General features: G+C 43.1%; 1 protein-coding gene across 4 annotated transcripts in view; it reads right to left on the reverse strand.

The window, feature by feature from the left end:
- Positions 1-1,053: 1,053 nt before the first annotated feature.
- The window catches only part of GYG2 (glycogenin 2), a 33,485-nt gene continuing 8,519 nt past the window's right edge, over positions 1,054-26,019 (reverse strand). Inside the window, exons 2-10 of one of the 4 annotated variants that reach the window (XM_014577857.4) lie at positions 24,560-24,666; positions 20,781-20,922; positions 18,879-19,053; positions 17,119-17,281; positions 12,865-12,991; positions 11,493-11,715; positions 8,118-8,258; positions 5,949-6,062; positions 1,054-2,418 (exon numbers count right to left, since the gene is read on the reverse strand). In XM_014577857.4, coding sequence (XP_014433343.2) covers positions 2,257-2,418; positions 5,949-6,062; positions 8,118-8,258; positions 11,493-11,715; positions 12,865-12,991; positions 17,119-17,281; positions 18,879-19,053; positions 20,781-20,922; positions 24,560-24,596 — 1,284 coding nt within the window. In that variant the 5' untranslated portion in view covers positions 24,597-24,666 and the 3' untranslated portion in view covers positions 1,054-2,256. The remainder of the gene's footprint in view (positions 2,419-5,948; positions 6,063-8,117; positions 8,259-11,492; positions 11,716-12,864; positions 12,992-17,118; positions 17,282-18,878; positions 19,054-20,780; positions 20,923-24,559; positions 24,667-26,019) is intronic. The other 3 variants (XM_075915658.2, XM_006112254.5, XM_075915666.2) reach the window with 3 other exon arrangements.

The following is a 26,019-nucleotide window of genomic DNA, read 5'->3' on the forward strand; positions in this document are numbered from 1 at the left end:
CTCACATTTCTTTCTTAAATAAAAAAATTGTTAAGCCAATCATGGTAAACCAAGCCAGGCCTGTGCGCCTGAAGATGTAACAGTATTGTGGCTGGGGGCAATGCCGGTTAACAAAGTTTTCTGGTTAACAGAGTGCTGGATAACAAAGTTTCACTGTATTCAGCTATGTGTCTTATTTAAACACAAGAACATTTTTGAAAATCAGGTCATGCAGGTTTTAAAAAACCAAACAACTATTTTAAGTGGAGTTCAAATTTCTTCACTGTCCACTATTCTTCCCAGACCTCATCCTCCTTACAATCCAATGTTCCAAAAGGTTGGGGGAAAGCCTGAATAATTGGACCAAATGCTTACTAAACTCCAGCTGGAAAAGACAACTAAGATTTTTCTAAATATTAAAGATGAATTTCTGATTAAGTACATGCTATTGTGGCACAGATGTTCCTATTAATTTAGTTTCCTTGCCAAAAAATAGTGCATAACCACCAAAGGGTGCAAATTCACATCCTAGCTCCTTTTAGGTGCACTCCCTTATCTGGTCTTTCATGTCACAGTAATAAACATACTCTGCAAATATTTTTAGAATTACCTGTACTTATTTTCCCTTTAAATCAGTAATTTCCACCATAATCTAACTCACAAGCCTAGTAAAACACCATACTAACTGCACAAAATGTAGCTGCACAAAACAGGAGGTTTTTTTTTTTTTTTAAGAGTGTTTCAATTTTAAAAATCTTCAAACTCCTTAGGTCACAATACTCCTCATAAAACTGAGAATTCCCTCAAACACCCAAGTCACTTCATGCAAAGCACTGAGTGTAAGAGAGGAGACAAGCTGGGTAAAAGTAAAAGTTGAGGAAGTTAGATACAGGACAGTGAAAGCAGTTTTACAGTGTGGTTTAAAAAATAAGCTTCAAAAGTTCTTACACTCCTTTAAATTCTGTTTCACTAATTAATTTATGCAGGATTTTACACACACACCTTCCTTTTCTTTCCCCTAGTAGAATTCGGTCTGCCTTCTCCTTACTAAGGAGCCACATATCATGCAATTAATTTTTCTTTTTTTTTTTTAAAAAAAAAAGCAGAGTTCCAAAATGTTATTAGGTAGTTCTACAATTTATATCGGTAACACAATATGACCCAAAATGTTTGAAGTCTGCATCAAGTGTTGTATAATACTATTTTCTCCCTTTTGGTATTATCAGACGTGAAGTTTCAAGTTGAAATGCAAGAGTTATCAAATTAGAAAAATATCAATTTTCTATCATTTGCAATATATTTTTATTAACAATGTGATTAGATTTAACTTTAAAGGCCCAAATCTGCAAAGCAGCACTCACGCAAGTATAGTTAATACAGCACAGTCCTATGGACAGTAACACTACACACAGTTGTATTTGTTTCTGGAAATAGGCCCTTAGTTAGCAATAAACTAACAGCAGTTTTATTTACTAGGTATCAGTTTATCGGTCTCAGATGCACCCAAACTGCATGCAATGAAGACAAGTATCATCTAATGTATTTAGTATCTTTGTGAAATGCAGTTTGGAGCACTAGTAAACAAATTCATCTAAATCACCAGAATGAGACAGAATAGTTGCTAGTTATGAAGGCTTATACTGTGTTTTTCCCCCTCAACCATTCAGCTAATAAAAATACATAATTAGAACTTTACAATCTATTTTAGAGTTGTACTACTGCCTAAGCGGCTTTGTGCCGGAGCATCTTCCACATAAAGCAGGATACAAGAACAGTCCCCAGCAGACTTCTTGGAGTATCCTAGCCCAGTAAAGCCAGGATTTCCACCTTCAGCTTTTCCTGATTGTCAGTTTACGTATAACAGTAGATGTTGTGGCTATAATTTTGGTTCCAATGGAAAAAGCTTTCATAAAAACGGTTTTGCAGCATTTTTTTAAAAAGTTTAAATGTTAATATAATCTCCTGTAGAAGTTTAACATTTTCAATTCTAATATTTTGTACATTAATACAGAATACTATAGGCCTTTTTCCTTAATTCAGAGTTGTCAAGTGGAGATGTCAATTTCTGCTCTTCATGAGGCACTACGGGTTAACAATAAATGAGGCACGCATGAGTTAAAAATTAGTGGTGCTACAGTTGCATTTTTTCCCCTTAAAAATATAGTCACCCCATTTTAAACTTCAATATCAAAGGAATATAATAAAGCATACCAGGGATCGCATTGTACACCACAAATGCAAACAGTGGCAGGTTGATATACTGCATTACAATAAAGGCTATTTTAAAAATGTATCCAATTTTCTTTTAATATGTTCAAAAGCATCCTTCCCCATGTAGTCTATATGGCCTTCCTCCCACTTCTTGCGTTCATCTTCTGCATTTGGTGCCTCTGGTTTGAGCTGAATGGATAGCTCAGAAATATGGTGGGCTGTCTCATCCTAAAAAAAGGAGACAGGGCAGTGCAAAGCAGTCAATTCATTAGCTTTATTCTAGTGACAGGCTTAAAATGAGTTTCTAAATTTTAATCATCCTAACCAAAATTGCCTTAATGACATTATTCGTTACGATTTCCATGATATGATCACAATTTCCCAGATGTAACACTTAGCAAAGCATCTCTGGCAAGGCAAAGTATTTCCTTATCCTAACTCAATCTGACATTCAGAAATGCCAATAAAAATTAGTTTAAATGAGGACACAGGAATAAAGTTCTTTACCCTATAAAGCTGTAACCCTGCACCTGTGCAGAGTAGGAATAACCATAGCAGAATTCCATCTGGACAGAGGCATCTTCACTACAGATCCTAGTGCCAGACTTTGGTTTTCACAGCTGAGGATATTGGGAAGATTCCCAAACATGAGATTCTTTTCAGGTAACAAATCTGAGGAATTGTCCCAGATTGAGGTGTCATTAGAGGTGGTTTTGGAACAAGTTGATGAACTTAACAGTAACAAGTTCCCGGGACCAGATGGCAGTCACCAAAGAGGTCTGAAAGAACTCAAAAGTGAATCTGCAGGACTATTAACTATAGTTTGCAACCTATCCTTTAAGTCAGCTTCTGTATCTAATGACTGGAAAATATAAATATTGGCATCCCATTAGCTAAGTGCTCCAGAGGTGATCATGGCTATTACAGACCAGTAAGTCTAATGTCAGTACCAGTAAGTTATCTGAAACTATAGTAAAGAATAAAATCGTCAGATACATAGATGAACATAATTTGTTGGAGGAAGTCAACGTGGTTTCTGCAATGCTATGTCTACACTGTAGAGCTACTTCAGGATACGGGAAGCTATTTAGGGATATATTCCACATCTTTAAAAACAGCCCATTATTTTGAAATAGATTTCAAATTAACAGGCATGCTATTCCGGCATCCCTGGTTCAGGGATGTTTCAGAATAGAGATTTAGAAATAAGCTTTTTTCAAATTACCTCAAAATAAGCTATGGAATTTGTTTAGTGGAAATCGTGCATCTTATTTTAAGGTAAAGGTACAACGTAGATGCACCTTAAGGGAAGTCATGCCTTACTAGAGTGCTTTGGGGGAGGTGGAGGTCAGCCAACATGTTGATAAGGGGGATCCAGTGGATACAGTATACTTAGATTTTCAGAAAGCCTTTGACAAGGTCCCTCAAAGTCTCTTAAGTAAAGTAAGTGGTCATGGGATAAGAGGGAAGGTCCTTTCATGGATTGATAACTGGTTAAAAGACAGGAAAGAAAGGGCAGGAATAAGTGGTAAGCTTTCAGAATGGAGACAGGTAACAAATGGGGTTCCCCAAGGGTCCATATTGGGACCAATCCTATTCAGCCTATTTATAAATGATCTGGAGAAAGGGGTAAACCAGGAGGTGGCAAAATCTGCCGATGAACTCAAACTGCTCAAGATAATTAAGACCAAAGCAGACAGAAGAGGTTTAAAAAGCATAAAATTAAGTGAGTGGGCAGCAAAATGGCAAATGGAGTTTAATGTTGATAAATTTAAAGTAATGCACATTTTAAAAAAAATAAACCCAACTATACATACAATATAATTAGCTACAGCTACTCAAGAGAGATCTTGGAGTCATTGTGCACATGTCTCTGAAAATATCCACTCCATGTGCAGCATCAGCTCAAAAAACCACACAAAAAACCCAAACAGAATGTTAGGAATCATTTTTTTTTTTAAGACAGAAAAATATCTTATTGCCTCTCTATAAAGCCATGGTATACCCACATCTTGAATACTTTGCGTACAGCCTCATATCAAAAGATATATTTGCATTGGAAAAGGTTCAGAAAAGGGCAACAAAAATGATTAGGGGCTTGGAATGGGTCCCATATGAAAAGAGACTGGGATTTTCAGCTTAGAAAAGAGGAGACTATGGGGGCATATGACAGAGGTCTATAAAATCATGACTGGTGTGGAAAAAGTCAATAAGGAAAAGTTAGTTCTTATATTGTGGGAACCAATAAATAACGGTCACCAAATGGAACTAACAGGTAGGTTGAAAGAGGGAAGTTTTTCCCCTTACACAGCACATGGTTGGCCTGTGAAACTTCTTGCCAGAGGATATTGCGAAAACCAGGACTTCAACAAGGCTCAAGAAAGAGCCAGAGAGATTCATGGAGGTTAGGTCCATTAATGGCTATTAGCCAGGATGGGTAGGAATGGGGTCCCTAGCCTCTGTTTGTCTGGAAATTGGTGACAGGAGAGGGATCACATGATATTACCTGTTCTATTCATTCCCTCTGGAGCATCCTGGCATTGGCCCCTGTCGGAGGACTGGATACCGGGGTAGATGGACCTTTGGTCTGACCCAGTATGGCCTTTCTTATGACTGGGATTATAGTTTTGTCTCCAAAGAGTTAGTGGACAAGGCAGTAAGAATTCCAGGTAGAAACAGCTACATTCATCAGATACCATCAATAATTATCCTGAAACTCATGTCAATTTTAATTAGAAAAGGACCACTCAGTGCAGATAGATTTGAATATCCTTCAGAGGAGCAATCTTAACAATTTTGGTCCGGAGACCCAATTAGGAAAGGTTATTATGTGAATCAGAGATCATGAACAAGTATGGATATATTATAGCGTTTCATAAGAAATTTTGCAATGCCAAAACTTTGTCTAATATTTTAAATTTTCATATAGTGCCCACCAAATCTAAAAGTTTAAAATACTGTGGATATAGCACCAGCCATCTATCTATGGCAGCTCATAAAGTAGTAGTTGAATGTTTGCTCTATCTGAACATACTGCTCAGAGAAGAAGGTCCTCTGCCATCAACTCATTCAGAAAGCTCCACATAGCCCTTTGAACACTTGCAGGAAATTCATAAGGCAACTTCAAAAATGAAGCTCCAGATCTTTCTGCTTAGTTACCAATTCATACACCTAAGGCCCAACAACCAAGAAACAAAGTTTTGCACAGCATATCTACTCCTTGGAGCTATGCAGGTGACAAAACCGGACGCTTCCTTCTTAAGTAAATATGCAATGCCTGCTAATACATGGCTAACCCATTTACTTATCTTTATTACATGGATTAAAGGTAAACTTTGGATATTATTAATGACAAAAAGTTAAATATTATGGATGAAATTCTGGTTCTGTCCAAGTCAGTGGCAAAATTCCCACTGAGCTGAATGGAACCAAGATTTAATATTTTAATTTTTTTTATCTTAAAGCTAAAAATAATTTAAACACACCAATTGAAACAAGTACTTATTCCAAGACCTAAGACTAATTTTATGATCTTAACACTTTAGATTAACATTCAAAAGTGTACAAAGAGAGCTTTGTAAACAAGGTCTGAAAGTAGTAAAGATATTACACAGAGAAAATTTCTATATCTGCCTTATATATATTTATTACTTTAAGCCATAATTAGCTGATCTTTCCCAAAATTGTGTTGGCAAAGAATGAAATAAATGCACAAAGCCTCGCAACAAGGATGGATCACAAAAAGTTGTTGTGTATACCAGCTTCAAGGTTTGTTGTGGGGCAGGATGAAAGACAGGCTGCTCTAATGGTTGGTTTGGCTCAGGGAGACGGACTTCAGAGCTGCGTTGTTCAACTTGAGGTACTACAGGTGTCTGAAATATAAGTGTAAAGCTTTATTAATTGATTAATTTACTTATAAATATTCATGATTACAAGATTTCTGCGTTCAGTGTGAGAATTCACACATACTAGAGTTAATTTGAAGAGGATGTTATCAAGATAAAGTTATTAAAGAAACTTTACAGCAGTGGTACCCAACCTTTTGGGGCGCCAGGCACCTGGGGGCGGGGCCGTGTGTGTTGTGCATCCGGGGGAGGGGCCGCATAGTCGCTGTGCGCCCAGGGCGGGGCCACGCATGTGCCGTGTGCAGGGCCAGCTCTAGGTTTTTTACCTCCCTAAGCAAAAACATTTTTGGCCACCCTGCCCCGCCCCCCGCTGGAGGACAGGCACTGACAAGGAAAGCGCCCCTTTCACCTTGTGGCTCTGACTCCCACCACGCCCTCCGGCCAAACCCAGCCTACACATCTTGTCTCCCCTCCACACACATCCCCATCCACACATCCCAACCCCCACCCACCGAACCCAGTTTCCACCTCCTCCCCCCTCCCAGGCAAACTCAACCCCTCAGTGACCGGATGCAGCCTGCCCCCCTTCTGTTCCACACCTGATCACCCTGCACCCTGTCTTCACTCCCAGCCAAACTCGATCTCCCCCTCCCCACCGGACCCAGTCCGCTTCCCTCTCCTACTTCCCCCCACTGACTGAACTCCATCTCCTTTCCCTCTCCCTGCCAAACCCTCCTGCCTCCTCCCCCCAGCACATGTGGAAATGTCGGAGCACCCTAGGGGAGGAGGTGAAAGTGGCATGGGTCACCCTGGGGGGGATGCACACGCACACAGTCGGGAAACAAAGGGCAAGGCCAGGGACACCTCTCCCCCCATCTCTGAGCCAGGGCAGGCGAGGCCCCCTCAGGCTGCAACCACATCGGGCTGCAAAGTAGCTCTCCCCTCCCCCCAGCCTAAGCACCTCTGCTTGAATCATCCCCTGGACTGGGCAGGGCCTTCCTTCTGCCCAGCCCCATCAAGGCTGCAGCTCTACTCTCCCTCCACGACCAGCACTGAGGCAGAGAAAAGGGGGAGAGTTGCCCCCCATTTGCCAATGTGCACTACTTCCCCCCGCCCCCTGCAAATTACACACTCCTGCAAATTTCTTGGCCAAGGGTGCCCGCTCCGGCTGGAGGGGTCATTAGTAAGCGTGAGGCAGGCAGAGAGAAGACCAAAGGCACCTGGCTCACAGCGTGGTCCCTGGCTGCAGTGACCGGGGCTGCCCCTTGCCCGGCCCTGGATCGCTCTGTGAAGCCTGCCCTGCACAGCCCGGGGAAGAGTGGCTTGCCCACCAGGGCCGTAGTGCTCTGGCGCCGCTGCTGTTTTCAAAGCTTGTGGTGCGCCCCCTGCACATCAGGCTACACTGGCTGGTGCCAGTCAGAGAAGCGCTAACTATCCCCGGGGCGCCAAAGTCTGCTTCATGAATGGGAGGCTCCCTTGAGCATTTCCCGCTCCGCTGCCACTGGGCAGCGGCAGCTGTGCTGGGAAGGTGACTGGAGCAGCGCGTGGCCAGCACTCCTGCTGGGGCTGCCCCGCTGCAACGCCCTCTCCCTGGTGCACTCTAGAGGGCGCGCTTTTCTCCCTGGTGCCGAGGGAAGGCAGCGAGGAAGCCCTGGAACCATGATGTCATGACGCCTCAGCCAATCACAGCAGGGCTGCGAGTTCGACTTGCCCCACACACCCCGCCTGCCAAGGGTGGCTCGCTGCTGGCCCATCACATGCTCTGCTGCCCCTCCCATTGCCTTGGGCGGCCACAGGGAGGCCCATGTTGGGCGGTAAGGGTTAGGAGTTCTCTGGCCAGTGTCTCAGGGGCGGCCGAAATGCCGCCTCAAGCACGTGCTTGGTTTGCTGGTGCCTAGAGCTGGCACTCCATGGGCGCACATAAGTGCTCCGGCAGGCGCCATGGCGCCTGCGGGCACTGTGTTGGGGACCACTTCTTTAGAGATTTACATGTGGGTTTTCATAACTATATCCACCACTGCTAGTGCCAAATATGTAAAAAGAAAAATACATGCTCAAAAAATATATACACCTTGTACTTACGATTTTATTATCAAACTCTTCAGGTGCAGAAGCAGTGATGTCCATTTCAGATGTTTGTTCTAGAAATGTGGGTATTTGCAGAGAATTGATAACCAGAGGAGTCTCATTTTTCAGTCTAATTTCATCATCATAGAAAACATGCTAGCAAAAACAAAACCACATCACTGTAAGAGAAATTTTGAAACAAAACTATTTTATGGAATGTGGCATTAACAGGTTATTAAAAAATATTTATACTTTCTTCAGGATACAAGGCTCCCAGTGGTATTTTCTTCTTGATTAGGGCGTCCTAGTTCATTCTACTTTACATTCTATGGTTTCTTTATTGTACCAAACATGGCGGGGAGGGAGCAAGGGGGAAGAGAAAAAAAAATTGCAAATATCTACAATCTGCCATTCCCCTTCCTCTTCTCTTCTTCTTGATTTTCTAAAACCAGAAGAAAAAAAAAAAAAAAAAACCACACACCACCACCCTCCAACTGATTTGATGAGCCCATTTAAGTTTTATAATCATCCTCCAGCTAAAAACACATGGTTGGGAAAAATCCATGTAAGTAATATTTGAATAATCAAAATCAAAGTATTCTCTATCCCCCACTTCTAGTTGCCGCTTTCTCATTGGAAACCATAATCTACTCATCAGCACCTGTTCCACACTAGCCACTTTTAAAGAAATATATTCTTCATTTGCATATTTAAATTAAAATTTAATACCGAATTGCATGCTTACAGCTATAAAACTTTCAGATAAAGCTTTTTTCAATAAGTTTAAAATATGATCCTCCTACAGTTAAAATGCAGTTCTGAAAAGATGAAATCGCTGTATTCTGTAGCTGTGTCTTCAGTGGATGCAAGTCAGTTCAGCTTAATCATACACAGTGGAGCAATGCTGATTTACATCAGCTCAAAATCTGGCTCCAAAGCTTTGAGAGTTTTTTCCCCCCTCCCTATGCAAGGGACAGTGGAGTTTTTTAGGCTCAATTTATAAACATTATTCATAACATTGTCTTCAAAGATTTTTTTTCTTAGCATCAAAAGTGACGTACTATAGGTTAAACCTCTCTAGTCTCTCAGGGTATGTCTACACTATAAAGTAAATTCGAACTAACAAACGTTAGTTCAAATTAACTTTGATAGGCGCTACACTAGCGCTCCGCTAGTTCGAACTTAATTCGAACTAGCGGAGCACTTAGTTCGAACTAGGTAAACCTCATTCTACGAGGACTAAGCCTAGTTTGAACTTACTAGTTCGAATTAAGGGGTGTGTAACCCCTTAATTTGAACTAGTGGGAGGCTAGCCCTCCCCAGCTTTTCCTGGTGGCCACTCTGGCCAACACCAGGGAAACTCTATGCCCCCCTCCCGGCCCCGGACCCCTTAAAGGGACACGGGCTGGCTACGACGCTCGTGCCAGGTGCAAGCCTGCCAGCACCCAGCTAGCAGACCCTGCACCTGGCACGGCTCGAGCCAGCCACCCGATGCCCCCCAGCCCTCCCCCTCTTCCCGGGACCAGGCTGGCGGCTCCGGGAGCTTGTCCGGGACCGCAAGGTGGGCACCCGCCTTGTCGAGTGCAGACATCGTGGACCTCGTCCACGACCTCCGCACTAGGCACAGGAAAGTGGCCGTCTAGGACAGGAGAGCTGCTAGCCTGGCCACCCAGGAGCAGGTGTGCATGAAAAATCAAGGTGGTCCACTGAGACCCTCGACCCTGAGCACTGAGCTTACAATGGCCGTACCGGGTCAGACCAAAGGTCCATCTAGCCAAGTAGCCTGTCTGCCAACAGCGGCCAACGCTAGGGACCCTGGAGGGGATGGACCGAAGACCAAGCCATTTGTCTCGTGCCATCCATCTCCAGCCTTCCACAAAGTTTGGGCAGGGACACCACTCCTACCCCCTGGCTAATACCACTCCATGGACCCAACCTCCATGACTTGATCTAACTTCTCTTTAAACTCTGTTCTAGTTCTAGCCTTCACAGCCTCCTGCAGCAAGGAGTTCCGCAGGTTGACTCTTTGCTTTGTGAAGAACAACTTTCTCTTACTAGTTTGAAGCCTGCTACCCATTCCTTTCCTTTGGTGTCCTCTAGTCCTTCTATTATGGGAACTAATGAAGAACTTTTCTTGATGCACCTTCTCCACCCCACTCATGCTTTTATAGACCTCTATCCTGTCCCCCCTCAGTCTCCTCTTTTCTAAACTGAAAAGTCCCAGTCTCTTTAGCCTCTCTTCATATGGGACCTCTTCCAAACCCCTGATCATTGTAGTTGCCCTCTCCTCTCCTCCCCTCTCTCTCACCTCCTTTTCCCAGTCTCCCCGAGTTTTGTTAAATAAAGAGAATCTATTTTTGACCACACGTTTTCTTTATTTTGTAAATCAGGAAGGGGGGCTAGGGAAGGGTAAGTGAAAGGAGGTGAGGGAGGAATGGGGTACGAGCCCCCGATGGGGAGGACTGGGCTGGCTCTGCGGGCGGAAGCTCTCCTGCAGTCCCCCAATTACCCCCTCTCCCCAGATGGCAGCCTGCGGCAAGAGCAGCCGGTCTGATGGCCGAATGCTGTGATGTGCCCAGTGTGGGCACTCAGGGCACTCCATGCCAGGACTGCTTTGCAAGCGGGGCACCCCTGAGAATGGTCTGTCCGGGGTGGTGGTCGGGTCCCTTTAAACACAGCCCTCGGCTAGCCTGAGGCAGCAGCTCCACGCTAGAAGTCCGCACCTGATGCCCTGCCGGCACTGCTTCCGGCCATCCTTAATCCCGGTTCAGGGTCCACTTAATGTGGACATGCTAGTTCTAATTAGCAAAACGCTAATTCGAACTAGTTTTTTAGTCTGGATGCATTAGTTCGAATTAGCTTAGTTTGAATTAACTAAGTCGAACTAAGTTAGTTCGAATTAGCGCTGTAGTGTAGACATACCCTCAGAAATCTCTGGTGAGCTACATTCATGGGCCAGTATGATTTCAATTAGCAAGATGTCTACTTATCATGGGTGTGACCAAGTTTCCCCAGTGTCCCATAAAGTTTGTTTACAGCCACTAGTCCTGGCTCTCAGTGTTCTGTGCTGCTATTTAGCTCCAATGTACCCCTAAAAGTCTAAGAGCCTAATAAGCAGCTGAAGTGTTGGAAATGCTGCTAGACAACATTGACCTCCTATGGTCAGGTGAACAATAAGCTAATACTCTGCACAGAGGTATAATTATCACATTCATCTCTAGTTAATATCTGTCAATAAATGTTTGACTGTTTTAAAGATAATCAGAAGCCAGCATGCTTCTCCATCTCTCCATGCCAAAAAGTCAAAGTAATAATTTTTATCTATGGAGTTAGCCAGTGTTTCAATTTTGGCATATTCCCGGTTGGCCCTTTTCCAAGACAAAACTTTACCTTTTGTCCCTGGGACTCTGAGTTTGCCATCTCTTGACATTTTTCTAACAAAGGCAATATGTTAGCATAGTATATCTTCCACCAGAGTTGAAGAAATGAGAACTGATTTGGAGATCCTGAGGTGGCGCCATCATGCATAATTGTTCTTGTCTGAGGGTTGTACGTATAGTGCCATGGCTTTGTTGACCCCAAAAAATGAACGACCTTTGCATCTCTGCCAAAACTATGGAAGACACACAAATACATAATTATGATATAGGAATAAATACATTCCGATTGGCATTTCATAATAAATGTGTATGCTTGGTGCTATAACATCTTGCAGCAACTATCAGGACTAGAGATGTTAAAAATGTGGTTAATCAAGTAACCATACCTGCTGAAGATTTCAGTAGTTACATGCAGGGGGAGGCAGAGGGGAAGAGGAAAGAGGCAGCTCCCCAGGAGCTGGTGTGCATGTAGAGCTAGTTTTTAAGCTGGCTCCTCAGGCATACTGGCTCCTGCCTACCTGCTCATTGGTTTACTGTGTGAGCAGTTACTTTCACATCCCGACTTTTACAAATTAATAAGGTCTAGGAAATATCACCAGAATTGATCTCAGTTATGCACAGTTGAAAACTGTGCTGAATTAAAATTGTATTCATTTGAATTGATTTATTGCTTCCACTCACTGCCCCCGCCCCCAGCAGAAACAGCATTGCCATTTGTTTCCTACTGCTGAGTCCAATTGAAAGTATTCAGAAACTCATTGTTTCTTCTTGAACATTCCTCTCCAAATTACTTTTAAAAAAATGTCCTGCGTCAGTGTTCTGTGCTGTTATTAAGCTCTAATTTACCCCTAAATGTGTTGTAATATCCCAGTAATCAATGGCAGTGCTGGTAACGTTGCTAGACAATATTGACCTCCCATGGTCTGACACGGGCGGATAGAGAGCAGGGCGAGTGGGGCGGCCACCCTGGGCCCCGAGCTTCAAGAAGCCCTGCGCATGCGCCATGGCGCCACCACGCATGTGCCGTGGCAAAGGGGAGGCCCCGCGAAATTCTGCTGCCCTGGGCCCCGCAAAATCCTCATCTGCCCCTGGTCTGACAAATTCTCTGGTTTGGCACTGGTCAGGTCCCAAGGATTCCAGACTAGAGAGGCTCAGTCTGTACTGTTATATAAGCCTGGTATTCTGCATCAGACCAGATGCAGAAGACTCATTATTGTACTCCTACTTCTTGTCACATTAAAATCACATTGTGTGTTCTTCTGCTAGATTAACTTCTAATCAACAAGTTTCAGAATGGGTCGCTATCCTTTTCTCTTATAATTGAGCAAAATACTTTAAAGGATTGTTTAGCATTGCCATCATCCATCAGTAATACTACTTACTGTTTGAAAGCAGGAACATAGGTGTAAATAGCACTACTGCTTAAGTTGTAGATAAATGGTAAATGTTTGCCAATATCTGTTGTTGCCCAATTACTGAAGAAACTGTTTAATAAGCCTTGATCACCACCTAGAACATAATTTAAAAAAGCATTAAAAAACACACAACAAAACACACACATTGATCTAAGCTACAATTTGTCCAAACATTTAATGGCTGAGAAAATTCAGGGCTGAAAAAAGAAAACAAGCTGAGTACAACCAAGACACTCTGCTCTAAAACAGGAGTTATTTGAATCATACAGATTTACAGTCCTGTGCAGTGTCCTGGGACCACAAGCCTGCATGTGTATGTGCAGAGTAAGTGGAAGCTGGGCATTAATTTCTTGCTGGTCTCCAAAGTAGATGATTGGAGCCTCATCTCTAACTCCAATCTCTGGCTTGTGGGGGAGGTAATCTAAGAAAGAGCCAGTGTCTCCTCTCCCCCGCCCTACCCAACTCCAAGTACTGTTTCTGCGGCTGCACAGACACAGCAAAAACAGTCTAACCCACAGTAAATCTGTGGCCTCTACAGTAATTTAGATTAATCTTTTAGACTCCAAAGAGGAAGTTACATGAATATTCACTGCTGTCTAGCTTCCAAAGGCCAGCTTAAGTATGAGAAGAAAAAAAAAAGCAAAATATTCAAATTGGATTAAAGTTGCCTGTAAGCAGCAGCTAGTCAAAAGAGACAACCGAGGTGATGGTGGGTTGGAAGATAAGGAAATAGAAGCAATGGTGTTATACTAGTTTAACTGTTTGCAGAATTAGGGCTAAGGACATTAATGAGCAGGTATTTGGCTAATCATGTGGTCGATACAATTCAACTACATAATTAGTCAATAAGGGCAGGCACTTTGCAGAGCCAGAGCAAGGGCAGCTCCCGGATAGGTTTCTGGCTAGGAATGCAGCTCTGCCTTTTAAATATAGTACTAGTGGGGCAGTTCTTACTGCATTTAAAAGGCAGAGCCACAGCTCTCCTGCTCCCAGCTCACGCCAGCTCCAGCAGCACCTGTTCATGGTTGCCCAGACTGGCTGTGGGCAAAGGCTGTGAGCAAGCCTGGGCCATTGCAGGCAGAGGCTGCTTTATGGCAGCCTCCTCTACCTCACCCTGTTGTTTCTTAAGCCAGCTTCCCCCAGTACTGGTTCATGCCTTTCCCCCCCCCCCCCACACCCCTTCTGTGGAGTGTTAGGGGGAAGCAAGTAGTTGAGTACTCAACTTGACTACCCAATAAACTTAGGCTTATTGGAGAGTCTAGTACTAGACTATTTGCTTACATCCTAATTAGGGTCTTGACTAATTATACTTAAAGTTAATATAAATACATAATAAAATTCTACAGCAGGAATTTGATAGCATGAGAAATAATAAAACTTGCCAAATAATTAAGACTAGGAGGAAACAGAAGTTAAGAGTTCATGGAATCATAAAAATGTTGAGCTGGAAGAGACCATGAGAGGTCACCTAGTTCAGCCCCTCCCCCTACACTTAGGCAAGATGAAGTATATCTCTAGACTATCTCTGACAGGTGTTTGTCAAGCCTATCCTTAAAAACAGCCAGTGATGGGGAATTTCACAACCTGCCCTGGAAATCTATTACACAGCTTGTGTATCCTTGAAAAGCTTTCCTTACTATCTAACATCTGCTGCAGATTAAGCCAATTGCTGCTTCTCCTACTCTCAGCATTTGCTCACCATAACCTTTGTAACAACCTTTCACATATCTGAAAACTCAGATTTAACCTCAGTCCTTCTCTTTCAACATGCCTATTTTTTAAACTTTTCCTCATTGGCCAGGTTTTCCAAATATTTTATCGTTTCTTTCATTCTCTTCTGGACTCTCACTAAATTGTTCACATCTTTATTGAAATGTGGCCTCCAGAATTGGTCAGGGTACTTCAGCTGAAGCCTCCCAACTGAAGACTAGAACCGGACAATTACTTCCCATGTATTAACATTTCTATTAATATAGCCCATGAAGATATTAGCCTTTTCACTATTTCATGACATTGCTGATTCATATTCAGGGGCATCCATTACAATCCCCAGACCCTTTCCTGCAATACTACTGCCTAGCCCACGGGTGGACAATAATTTTTGATGGGGGACTACTCCAAGGCTGTGTCCACATTGGCATCCTTTTCCAGAAAGGGATGCTAAGGAGACACTTAGGAATTGCAAATCCGTGGGGGATTTAAATATCCCCCGCAGCATTTGCATTTACATGGCTGCCGCTTGGCTGCCGCTTTTTTCCCGGAGAAAAGCGCCAGCGTAGACGCGATTCTCTGGAAAATAAGCCCTTTTCCGGAAGATCCCTTATTCCTACTTTCAAGGGCTTATTTTCCGGAGAATCGCGTCTTCACTGGCGCTTTTCTCCAGCAAAATCCCTGAGCTGGAAAAAAGCAGCAGCCATGTAAATGCAAATGCCACGGGGGATATTTAAATCCCCCGCGGATTTGCAATTCCGAAGTGTCTCATTAGCATCCCTTTTCCGGAAGGGATGCCAATGTAGACACAGCCCAAGAGTTTGGAAAATGGTCAAGGGCCTCACTCTTCCATGATCGTAATGGAGGAGATACATAAAAATGGCTATACTGGGTCAGACTAAAGGTCCATCTAGTCCAGTATCCTGTCTGCCAGCAATGGCCAGTGCCAGATGCCCCAGAGGGAGGGAACGCAACAGGTAATCCTCACGTAATCACTCCCCTGTAATTCACCTCCAGAGAAACCGAGACTGAGGCTAGGGACATCATTCCTATTCATCCTGGCTAAAAGTCATTGATGGACCTAGGCTATGAATTTATTTAGCTCTTTTTTGAACCCTGTTAAAGTTCTAGCCTTCACCTCATCCTCTGGCAAGGAGTTCCACAGGCTGACTGAGCTGAGTGAAGAAAAACTTTCCTTTGCTTATTTTAAAACCTGCTGCCTATTCATTTCATTTGGTGAGCCCTAGTTCTTATATTGTGGGAATAAGTAATTCACTTTTTCCACACCAGTCATGATTTTATAAACCTCTATCATATCCCCTTAGTCTACTCTTTTCTAAGCTGAGAAGTCCCAGTCTTCTTAAATCACATCATTACTGAAGATATTGATTAGTACCTCTTTGGGACCCTACTCGATTCCTACTTCCTGTTTAACAGCAAACCACTGATAATTACCCTGAGTACAGTCTTTTATCCAGTTTTCCACCCTCCTTAGAGGGAATTTTCCTAGTTTGCTTTGCTAAAGTGACATGTGAGACAGCCCCAAAAGCTTAACTCCTGTCCCCCCCCAAAAAACCAAGTGCTCACATTTACAGCTTTCGCCCTGAGGCCAGTAACCATGTCAAAAAAAGGAAATAATCCATCCTGACAAATCCATGCTGGCTATGAACCTTATAATTGGTTCTAGTATATTTTCAGGTACCCAAGTTGGGCTGAATGATCTATAATTCCTGGATTCTTTTTTGTTCCCGGTCTAAAAATAAGTTGTTTTCTCATTTCTAGTCCACTGGAAAAATCTGTCCTCTGAGTTCTTGAAGATAGTCACCAATGGTTCTGAGATTATGTAAGAAAGTGGCTGAAGCACTCTTGGATGAGTTTAATCAGTCCCTATTGACCTGAATATTAAATATTTTTAGCTTGTTTTTCCCCTGTTTTGGCTTGTGTTATTCCCCCTTGTTGTAAACTGTGTCAAGTATCTGGGAACAATTTACTTTAATCTTCTCTAAAAAGGTAAGATAGATGACATCAAGATGGCAGAAGTGTTTGTCTGTTAGCTCTTCTTCCCCAATAAGCAGAAAGCCTACCCTTTTCCATCCTTCTCTTGCTCGTAATATATTTACAATACTTCTTATTGACTTTCATGTCCCTTGGCTAGGTGTAATTCATTGTGTACCTTAGCCTTTCTGATTTTGTCCCTACGTTTGTGCTATTGTTCTGTATTCACACTTGTAATTTGCACACTTACAGACAAGAGAAAGAATAGTTTTGAAGTAAGTTTAAGTGAAATAATTAGTAGCGAGGTAGAGATAAATTCAGCTTTTCTGATCCACAGTTCTAGCGTGAACTGGAGCTATAATAATTTGCATCAGCAGAGGATCTGCCCCTTCGGTGTTTTGAGAGATAATTTCTTCCTTCTGCTCTGCTAAGTAGTACACTCAGCTCTTTACAGTTATGGAAAATTGGCTTATGAGGGTAAGGGTAATTTTTTACACTATGTTCGCTCAGACTTACCATCAAAACTGCCATGCTCATTAGCAAACTGCAGCAGGTTGTTATAGGTTTGTAAGGAAGGTCGAAAGACAAACACACCACTATTAAAGCAGTCTGGCCAGCCAGAATCAGGAGCTGCTGAAAGCTCTTCCCGTTCAAACAGTTCATCGATATTACATAACACCTGGGGGGTGGGGGACAAATTTAAGATTTTTGAAGTCACATTTCATGAACACGGAGCTGCCTTTAACATGTGAACAGCTAAATCAATACTTATGGATTAAATACAGGTTGAACCCAACCCCCCGGTCCGGCACCCTTGGGACCCAAACTGTCCTGAACAAAGGAATTTGTCAGACCAGGGGAAAGTCAGGCATCTGGGATCTCCCAGAGCTCCCCTCCTGGCTGCTGCCCTGGGAGAATCCGGAGGCCTGACTGCCTCTGGTCACCTGCTTGGCTCTGCTACTCCGGGAGGGGTGGAAGGGTTCTCTGACCCTGCTCAGCAGAGATAACTGTTGCTCTCAGGGGAGGATGTCCCTGATCACGCTCCCTGCACAGCTATCTACCCCCAGCTCACTGACCCTGAAGGTTGCCATGAACCAGAACAACTCTGCTCCCAACAATGTTCAACCTCTAGGGCTTTCTGGTGTAGCAACACCTGTGGTCCTCCCTGACCACAGATGTTGCTGGACCAGAAAGTCCTGGACAAGAGAGGTTCACCCTGTACTATCCTTGTCAGGGAAGCACCAAGATTTTAGAGCACATTAAAACAGTGACAACATAAAAGAGGATGTGGATTAGAATTTTCATTTATAACTTTCCTTAATTTCTATGGCAAAATACTGACTAATGAAATTACATCATCCTCCCCAGGTTTAAATGGCAAATACCTCATAATACTCTAGTGCAACAAGAAAAACACCATATTTACACCACAGAGTACACAGGCCTTGCTGGAGAGAAAGAATACTTCTGGGCATGCTGCAGAGCCCATCTGTTTGGGCAAGTAATAAGGATTGGGGAAAGCCATGTGTCTGAAAGATCTGGTTTGGCATGGACTTGGGGAGTTGGCTGAGTGGAGCACTATTTTTTTTTTAAGATTGTTTGGGTTTATTTTTGGAACTGTTTGCCTCGTGTTTGCTGATTTCTTTCTTTTAAGCTTTGAAGAGTGACTGCTCAGTTAATACTACAGCATTGAAGACCAAATCCTCCACTGTTGAAATCCTGGATTAATACTTCAAAGTCAAGGGAGAGATGCTATATTAACTGAACATCTGGCCTAAAGAGTACCTGGGCCATGCAATCATAAAATTGTAAGAAATAAAATAGTGAATAAATGTTTACCACAAAAAGGCAAAATTCAATTTAAAAAATAAATAAATAAATAAACAAACAAACCACACACACCACACCACTTCTCCTAAATCTTTTTGGTAAACACAAAATATAGGACCACACCTCAATTTATTTTTTCAGTCCCAGAGACAACTATTCAACTTTATTTCTAATATAAACAATAAGCTGGCCCAACAAAATTAACTGCTTAAGTATACAGCATGGCCCATGGGAATCATTTTTGGGGGGGGGGGGGGGGGGGAAGGAAGAAGGGATCATGGTCATAGTTTGCACAGTTTGTTAATATGGGGGATTATTGCAGTACAAACTCTTGATCTTTGGGTCCCCTTACGCTGAGTGATACCACTCTGGACTTGACAACTGAATACATTCTGCTAGAATTTAATATCACTGAACCCCAGTAACATGATAACCATTCTACTCACCAGAGTGTCTGCATCCATAAAGACACATTTGCTATACTGAGTGAGAGTCCAACAGTGAAGTTTGGTGAAGGTTACACTCAGCTCTGGCCTCTCCAGCAGAGACAAGTGCATTGAATCAGCACTGTAAATCTCATCCACTTCAATCACCTCGTCAAACACACTGCAGAGCACAGCCCTGACAAAGCAAACAAAAATACAGGAATACAATACAATTTAGTAACATTTTTCAGTTTAACAGTGCAAAAATTCTGGCATGAAGAGAAGTGGGCCTATAAGGATATTCAGTACTTATTTAAAAAAAAAAAGCCACATACAAACTAGAGAGTGTAAACCCAGATGTAAACAAGAACTCGGCCCTAGAGGTAACAGTAGGGGTGCAAGTTACAAACTCCCTTCTACTAAGGACCAGTGCATCTCAGTAAGTGGTTGTTCTGGCTGGGGAAGATGGTGTGACTAGGACCCTCACCTTTTCAGTGCACCCTAATATAGCATTTTCTAAGTAGACAGTGAAGCTGCCTTCTCATTGCATAGCTATGCAGAACCCCATTATCTGCCACTTCTGCAGTGCATGGTCCCTCCCTGGGGACAGCTATAACAGCAAGGCCTGCTATCTGCACTAGAGATGTAATAGTACAGTTGATTAACCAATAAGTTTCTGCTTATTGGTTAATGCTATAGACTACATGCATTCTCCTCCACCACTCCACCCCTTGCCAGTAATTTTTTTAGCAGGCTGGCCAGCAGCCCAGCTCAGTCCTGGCTTGCACTGGGTCCTGGACCTACCCCCACTGCCACTCTGCATTTAAATTGTGTTAGAAGCCAGGCAGCCGAGCTCAGTTCTGGCTCATGCCAGGTCTGGGAGCTCAGACCCCTCTCCCCCCCAACCCAGACAAGGGCTGCCAGGGGACTGTAGAATAGTCAACTAGCCAATAATAATTCATGAAGTCAATCAACTATTCAATTAACTGATATTTAAACATCCCTAATCTGCACCTCCCTGTGCTTATTGGTTATACCGGTTTAAAATATATGTGATACCTATTTTACTTTTGCTTCAAGACTTCACAAAAAAAAATTAAATTGAAGTGTGTGTCTTTTGAATCATTAACAAAACCTTTCTAGACCGTATTGAAGTGGATTATTATGATCAACATTTACAAGCCTGGAACACGAATAAAATCTTTAAGGTAATTTATTTAGATCACCAACAGTACAAAAAGAGAATAAGACACAAACCCTGAACTCAGAAACTTAGAACTGAGGCCAGGTCTACACTAGGGGGCAATGTTGAACTAAGGTTTGGAACTCCAGCTATTTGAAAAAGAGTACCTTAAATTAAGTTACAACAGCACTTCCACTGTGGGGAGGGGGAAGGGGTTCCACAGGAAACACTGTCAACTCCCCTTTCTCTTCTTGGACTAAAGTAAGCATGATCAGCAGTTGATTTAGCGAGTCCTCATAAGACCCACAAAATTGATCCCAGGAGATTAAGCCCCACAGTCCCCCAGTAAGTGTAGATAATGCCTCAGAAGGACTAACTGGATCTCAGAATTAGTCATAGAAATGGGGTTTGGGGGGTAGGTATGTGTGTGTTAACATTTTGTTTGAGTGGGATTTTTTGTTGTTGAATAACATTTTTAAAAAAAGCACCAAAGCCCTTCTTTCACTTTGACTCAAGTCATTTAGATACTTTGGAAAAATATTATTCTTGCCAATAAGTGGAAAAAACATTGAATGTTTTTTAAAACCTTGGGTTTAGTTTCTTTGAATAGCAAGAAACTAAGGTAGGAATTAAATTAAACACACTGCAGGCTTATTTGTTATTATGACAAAGTCAAGGAAAGTCTTGTTTGCAACTGATTATTTTTCACATTAACTACAGCTGAGATTGTGAATTCTTACCTCATCACACTGGAGACCTGTGGTGTAATTAGTATAGCCAGCTTTCTAGATGTCACGTGATTCCTCAAGGATTGCCCAAGAACCAGAGCTCCTTGGCAATAATCATCGTCACTACCAAGGGTCACAAATGCCTGATCTGCTACTGTAAACAAATATTTAGAATGATTATTTTACCCGTACAATTCAAGTGTTCTTGGCAGCATTCCACCATCCATCTTCTCCTCCAGATAACAAACAGACTATAGCTTATAAGAACCTGTGCTCTATGATAAGCTCCTTTCCTTTCCCTGCCAAAAGGCAAAACTGCATAGAGAATTCCAGGCACACATTTGTAGAACATGTCCATTTGTTTGTTAACCCCTCATTTAGGTTAATATCTGCTGTGAGTTTGTAGACTCACCTTAAAATTGATTTATAAACAAGTCATTTCCGCGGTGTTGTCCCACAACACCATTGCCAAATCATGCCAGCGTACCTTTTCAATCATGTATGCATGCAGTACAGGTTGCACCTCCAAAACCAGAACTCTCTGGTCTGGCAACATCTGGATCAGAGAACCCCAGTAGCCTAGTGGCAGGAGAGCAATCCTGAAGGAGCTGGGTTGAAACAGCAAGATGGGGCAGGGGCTGGCAGCAGCCCCCACAACAGCTTGACCCGGTCTCAGTGCTGCAGAGCATCCCTTACAGCACAGGATCAAGCCGGTAACAGTCCATGGCAGTACAGGGCTGGGGCCCGAGCCCTGGGCAGCTTGTGGAAGCCGGACAAAAGCTGGGGCTGGCAGCAGCCCCCAGCCGCATGGGGCTGGACCCTTCGACAGCCTGTGGAAGCAGGGCTAGCACCTGTGGGCTGCTGTGCAGCAAGAGTCCACTCTCTCGGCAGCCCATAGTAGAGGGAATGGGGCTGGGGCTGGACAGCCTCAGCAGCTCACAGCAGCATGCGTCCGGAGCCTTGGACGGCCCGCAGAAGCATGGCCAAAGCCTGCAGGCTGCTGCAGGGCTATGACTGGAGCCTGAGACCCTAGTAGGGTTGCCAGATACTTAAAAATTTGGTTGGGAAAAAAATTTGGATAGGAGGGAAAAAAGGGGTGGGGGGAATAAGAGGGGAGGGAAGAAGAGCCACAGTTTAATTAAAAAAAAAAAAAAACAACCAGAAGATACCAGACACTTTACATGGCTGGTATTTTCGGGGTTTTTTTGTTTTTTTTATTAAACTGGACAGTCCAGGCCAATACCGGACACCTGGCAACCTTAGACCCTGGCAGCCTGTGGTAGTGTGGGCTGCTGAAGCCTGGCAGCAGTGGGGTCAGCAATGCAGCAGGCAGCCCAGCAGGGGCTGGAGGGCGTCTCTCTGCCTATTCCTCCCAGCTGGCAGAGTCACCAGCTGGAGGCTATGGCAGAGAACAGTCTCTAGTCCAGCAAATTCCCTGGTATGGAACCAGTCAGGTCCCGGGGGTACCAGATAAGAGATGTCTGGCCTGTATAATCCAACTAGTTAGGCAAATTGTCTCACTCGTCATTAATCAGACAAAAAACACACTGCTGCATGTTGTACAGGCAGAAGACAAGAAATTGCTAAATCCACCTCTTTTCCTGACCTCTCTAATCGAAACAATATTCAGAAAGGATAGAGAGAAAAGTACCTTAACAGAGTTACTAGGCTGGCTTGGTAAATAGGTATTCCTTGGCATGCCAGCACACAGCCCCCAGCAGGAGTAACTTACCTCAGATGGCAAGGACCCTATGACGACTCTCTCCCATGCTTTATGAAAGTTGATTTGTGAATATAAATATGCACAACTCCAAGATGCTTCAGACAAAATACATCATGTAACCTTATCCACTTTAATGCTGCAGTCTGCATACCCGGTTTTGATGCACATAGGATTCTTGTATGTGAAGTTAGAAACAGGAAGTGAGTGTTGTTTTAAATGTTCTAATGACAGCCATTACTGGTGCACCAGAAGTCTGATGTAGGGATGTTCAATACTGGTAAGTTGAATAGTTGATTAATTAACTCATAAATTCGTATCAGTTACTTGACTATACCATAGTCTCCAAGGGTGGGGCTGGCAGCCAGTATGCTGTAGCCCCACTCCTGAGGAGCCCTCTGCCACTCTGCACAGCTGCCTCTGTATCAGAGGCAGCAGCACAGAGTGCCAGGCAGGAGCTGGTCTGCGAGGGCAGCCAGTTTATTTAAAAAAAAAAAAAAAAAAAAAAAAAACACACCACACGCGCGCGCGCACACACACCAGCCTCCCCCTCATGGACCAGCTGCTTGGCTTGCCACCCTGTGCCTCCTGATACAGAGGCAGCAGTGCGGGATGGCAGCAGCCCTTGTCCAGGGACAGGGTGCCTGAGCTCCTGGACCCGGCGTGAGCCAGAACCGAGCCAGGCTGCCTGCCCACCTAGCTCCTAATACACTTTAAATGCAGAGTTACAGCAGTGGTAGATCCTGGACCTGGCGCAAACTGGGACTGAGCCAGACTGCTAAAAACATTTACAGGTGGGTGTATCTGGTTCTTACTTCTCAATTTGTGAGAAGTTTGAGAATGTGGCTGGAGTCAAATTCTGCTTTTGGATACATGTGCAGAGCACCACAGAGCAGCCATTTAGTATCACACTAGTATATTGGCAGGCAGAACCTGGTTCATGGTATCCTAGAAGTGACTGCCACAATGTTCTGGGACTGGAACCCAGCACCGCAGCTCCACAGTAGCTATTTTTAGTGATCCGGCCCTGGGATATTACCTCTGCCCCAACTAGTTTTTCATTTTCCTACCAAACATCTTGGAGTCTTCCACATATAATTTCAAACACCTCAGTGCTAATACATGACTGTTAGAGGATTACAATGGACAAGTCTGCTGTATGTTTTAAAGTATTCTCCAAGACAGAAGTCTGGGGAAAAAGTGCATATTTCTTCTCAATGCTCTGTCATCTCTTTTCTCGAAAGAAAATTATACTGTTACAACAGATGCGTATATAGTTTGACAGTTCTCATGAAAAACTTTGAGGGAAATAAACTAAAATCAGATTTACTGATCTGATGCTGTCCAGTAAAGGAATCAGTTTTTGCAGAGGAGATAACTTTAGTTATTCCTTGACCAACTATGTGGGGGGAAATACCATGTAGTACTGCAGTTAAAAGGGCAGTCAGAAGTTAATTCTAAGATACTACGTTCTGCTTGTAGTTTATTTTTAAATTCTATGATTATCCATTTGTTGTATAACTCATTGTTCATACAGGTGGTGTAGAAGAGTACACTGTGAAATTCTAGACTAGGTAAAAAGAAAAATGGAGAAAAGACAACCTCTGTTCTTAAAATAGAGAGCTTCTGCAAACTGAAATGTGATCCGCTTTCCTCTTATTTCAATTTTGATTAATAAAAGCAATTTATCTTTTCTGTCATTGATGACTATTTCTATGGATATTGGAAGTATTATGGGGTTCTTTTTTCTTCCTCTTGTCCTTGCAAGATTGTGATAGACAATATAGAAGATTCTTCATCTGGCAACTTCCCATTCCCTTCAGGTAGGGTTGCCAGATGGTTTCAACAAAAATACCAGACACTGACATTACATCACAATCTACATTACATCTTATTTAGAAAATGCCAGACAGTTATATTTTCCTCATTTATATTTTCTCAATTTGTTTCCAGACCAAAGCTCAAATCATCTCAAGGGGTCTTCTGTGACCACCCTCCATTTCAGGAACTCCCAGGTCTACAAAATGTTCATACCTGTGCTTCTTGCCCCAAAGGAAATAAAACAGCCTACCTCCTCCATTGGTGCTGTAGCAGTCTCCACACTTCATTGCACTAACAGCTGTTTATTTTGTTCACTGAGCTCACATTATTCCAGGGTCTCTGCCTGGTGATATAAGCCTATTAACAAACATCATCATGTAATAGGTTTTTGCTTTCTAATAGGAATTCTGTTGGGGAAAACTAAGCTCACAAAGCTAGTGGTGACTGGCATCTCCTGTGAGTGAGCTGCCCATTGGCCAAGATGTCCAGGCTCACAAGGCCACAATTGACCAGGAGATGGCTGTCAGACATATGCCACTGACTCCCACAAACTGTTGGATATTGTCAGTCATATTTTTTTGGCAGAATTATTAAGTCAGCCCCACCACTTAGAAGTACAGGCCACTATGCAGAAGCAAGTTATACCAGCAATGGCATAAGATTTTCCTCAAGGTGACCATCTCAACTGGAATTTCTCAAAAGCACAGTACATACTATATTAACAGCTCCAGGCAAAACCAGCATTACTGGGTTCTAGAGGAATATAGTACGTACATACTAATTAAGTGGTAAGAGATAATAAAGTGCATTTAATTTAATGCATTTATTATTTCTACTCAGAAATAAGAATCTAAAGGTGTAATGTTTTAAAACTAACGGTATCTCGAAAGAAGAATGCAGTGGAGTGAAATTGCAAGTGAAGCACAGATTTGAATTTCCCACACTTCATTTGCATAATTGCAGCCAGGCACCATTTCGAAATACCCCATTTCAAAATAGTGCCCAGACACGATTATGCAAATGAAGCACAGGAAATTCAAATCTGTGCTTCACTTGCAATTTTGCTCAGCTGCACTTGCATTCCTCTCTCAAAAGAGGAATGCAGTGTAGACATACCCTAAGAGTGATTGATATTAAAAGTTACTCAACATATATAAGTTGAAAGAGGAACCTATTTGCTCAGGCTAGGTCTACAATGCAAGGTTTTTGCGCAAAAACCTTCAGCGCATGCACACCTCAAATGCGCTTTTGCGCAAGTAAATCAACAGTAAAATGGCAGAACACAGGGCTTTTGGAATGTAGGTAAAGCTTTTACGAGGCATAACTACTTTTTATGCTACAACTGTTGCACAAAAGAGCACGTGTGGACTCTCTGCAGGGGTTTCTTGTGCAAAAAGAGCAGATCCAAAAAAGCCCAGGTGCTCTGATGGCCATTCTGTGAATGGCATCAGAGCTTTCTTGCACTAGAGCATTCATGCAGTGTGGCTGCTCTCTTGTCCACACCTCAAAGCGCAGGAAGTTTGTGGAAGATCTTTTGCAGAAAGCTTCTTGCACAAAAGGCCTGCAGTGTAGACGCAGTCCCAGTGTAAAGCTATTTCTAACACTTAACTAGGTATGGCGCTCAGCAGCGTGAGCAAGACCTCCACCCTTCTGAGCAACGTAAGTTACACCAAAAGAAACACCAGTGTGGACAGCAGTATGTTGGCAGCA

This window comes from Pelodiscus sinensis, chromosome 1, assembly GCF_052426305.1.
Source record: "Pelodiscus sinensis isolate ZL-2025 chromosome 1, ASM5242630v1, whole genome shotgun sequence".
NCBI classification, from domain to species: domain Eukaryota; kingdom Metazoa; phylum Chordata; order Testudines; family Trionychidae; genus Pelodiscus; species Pelodiscus sinensis.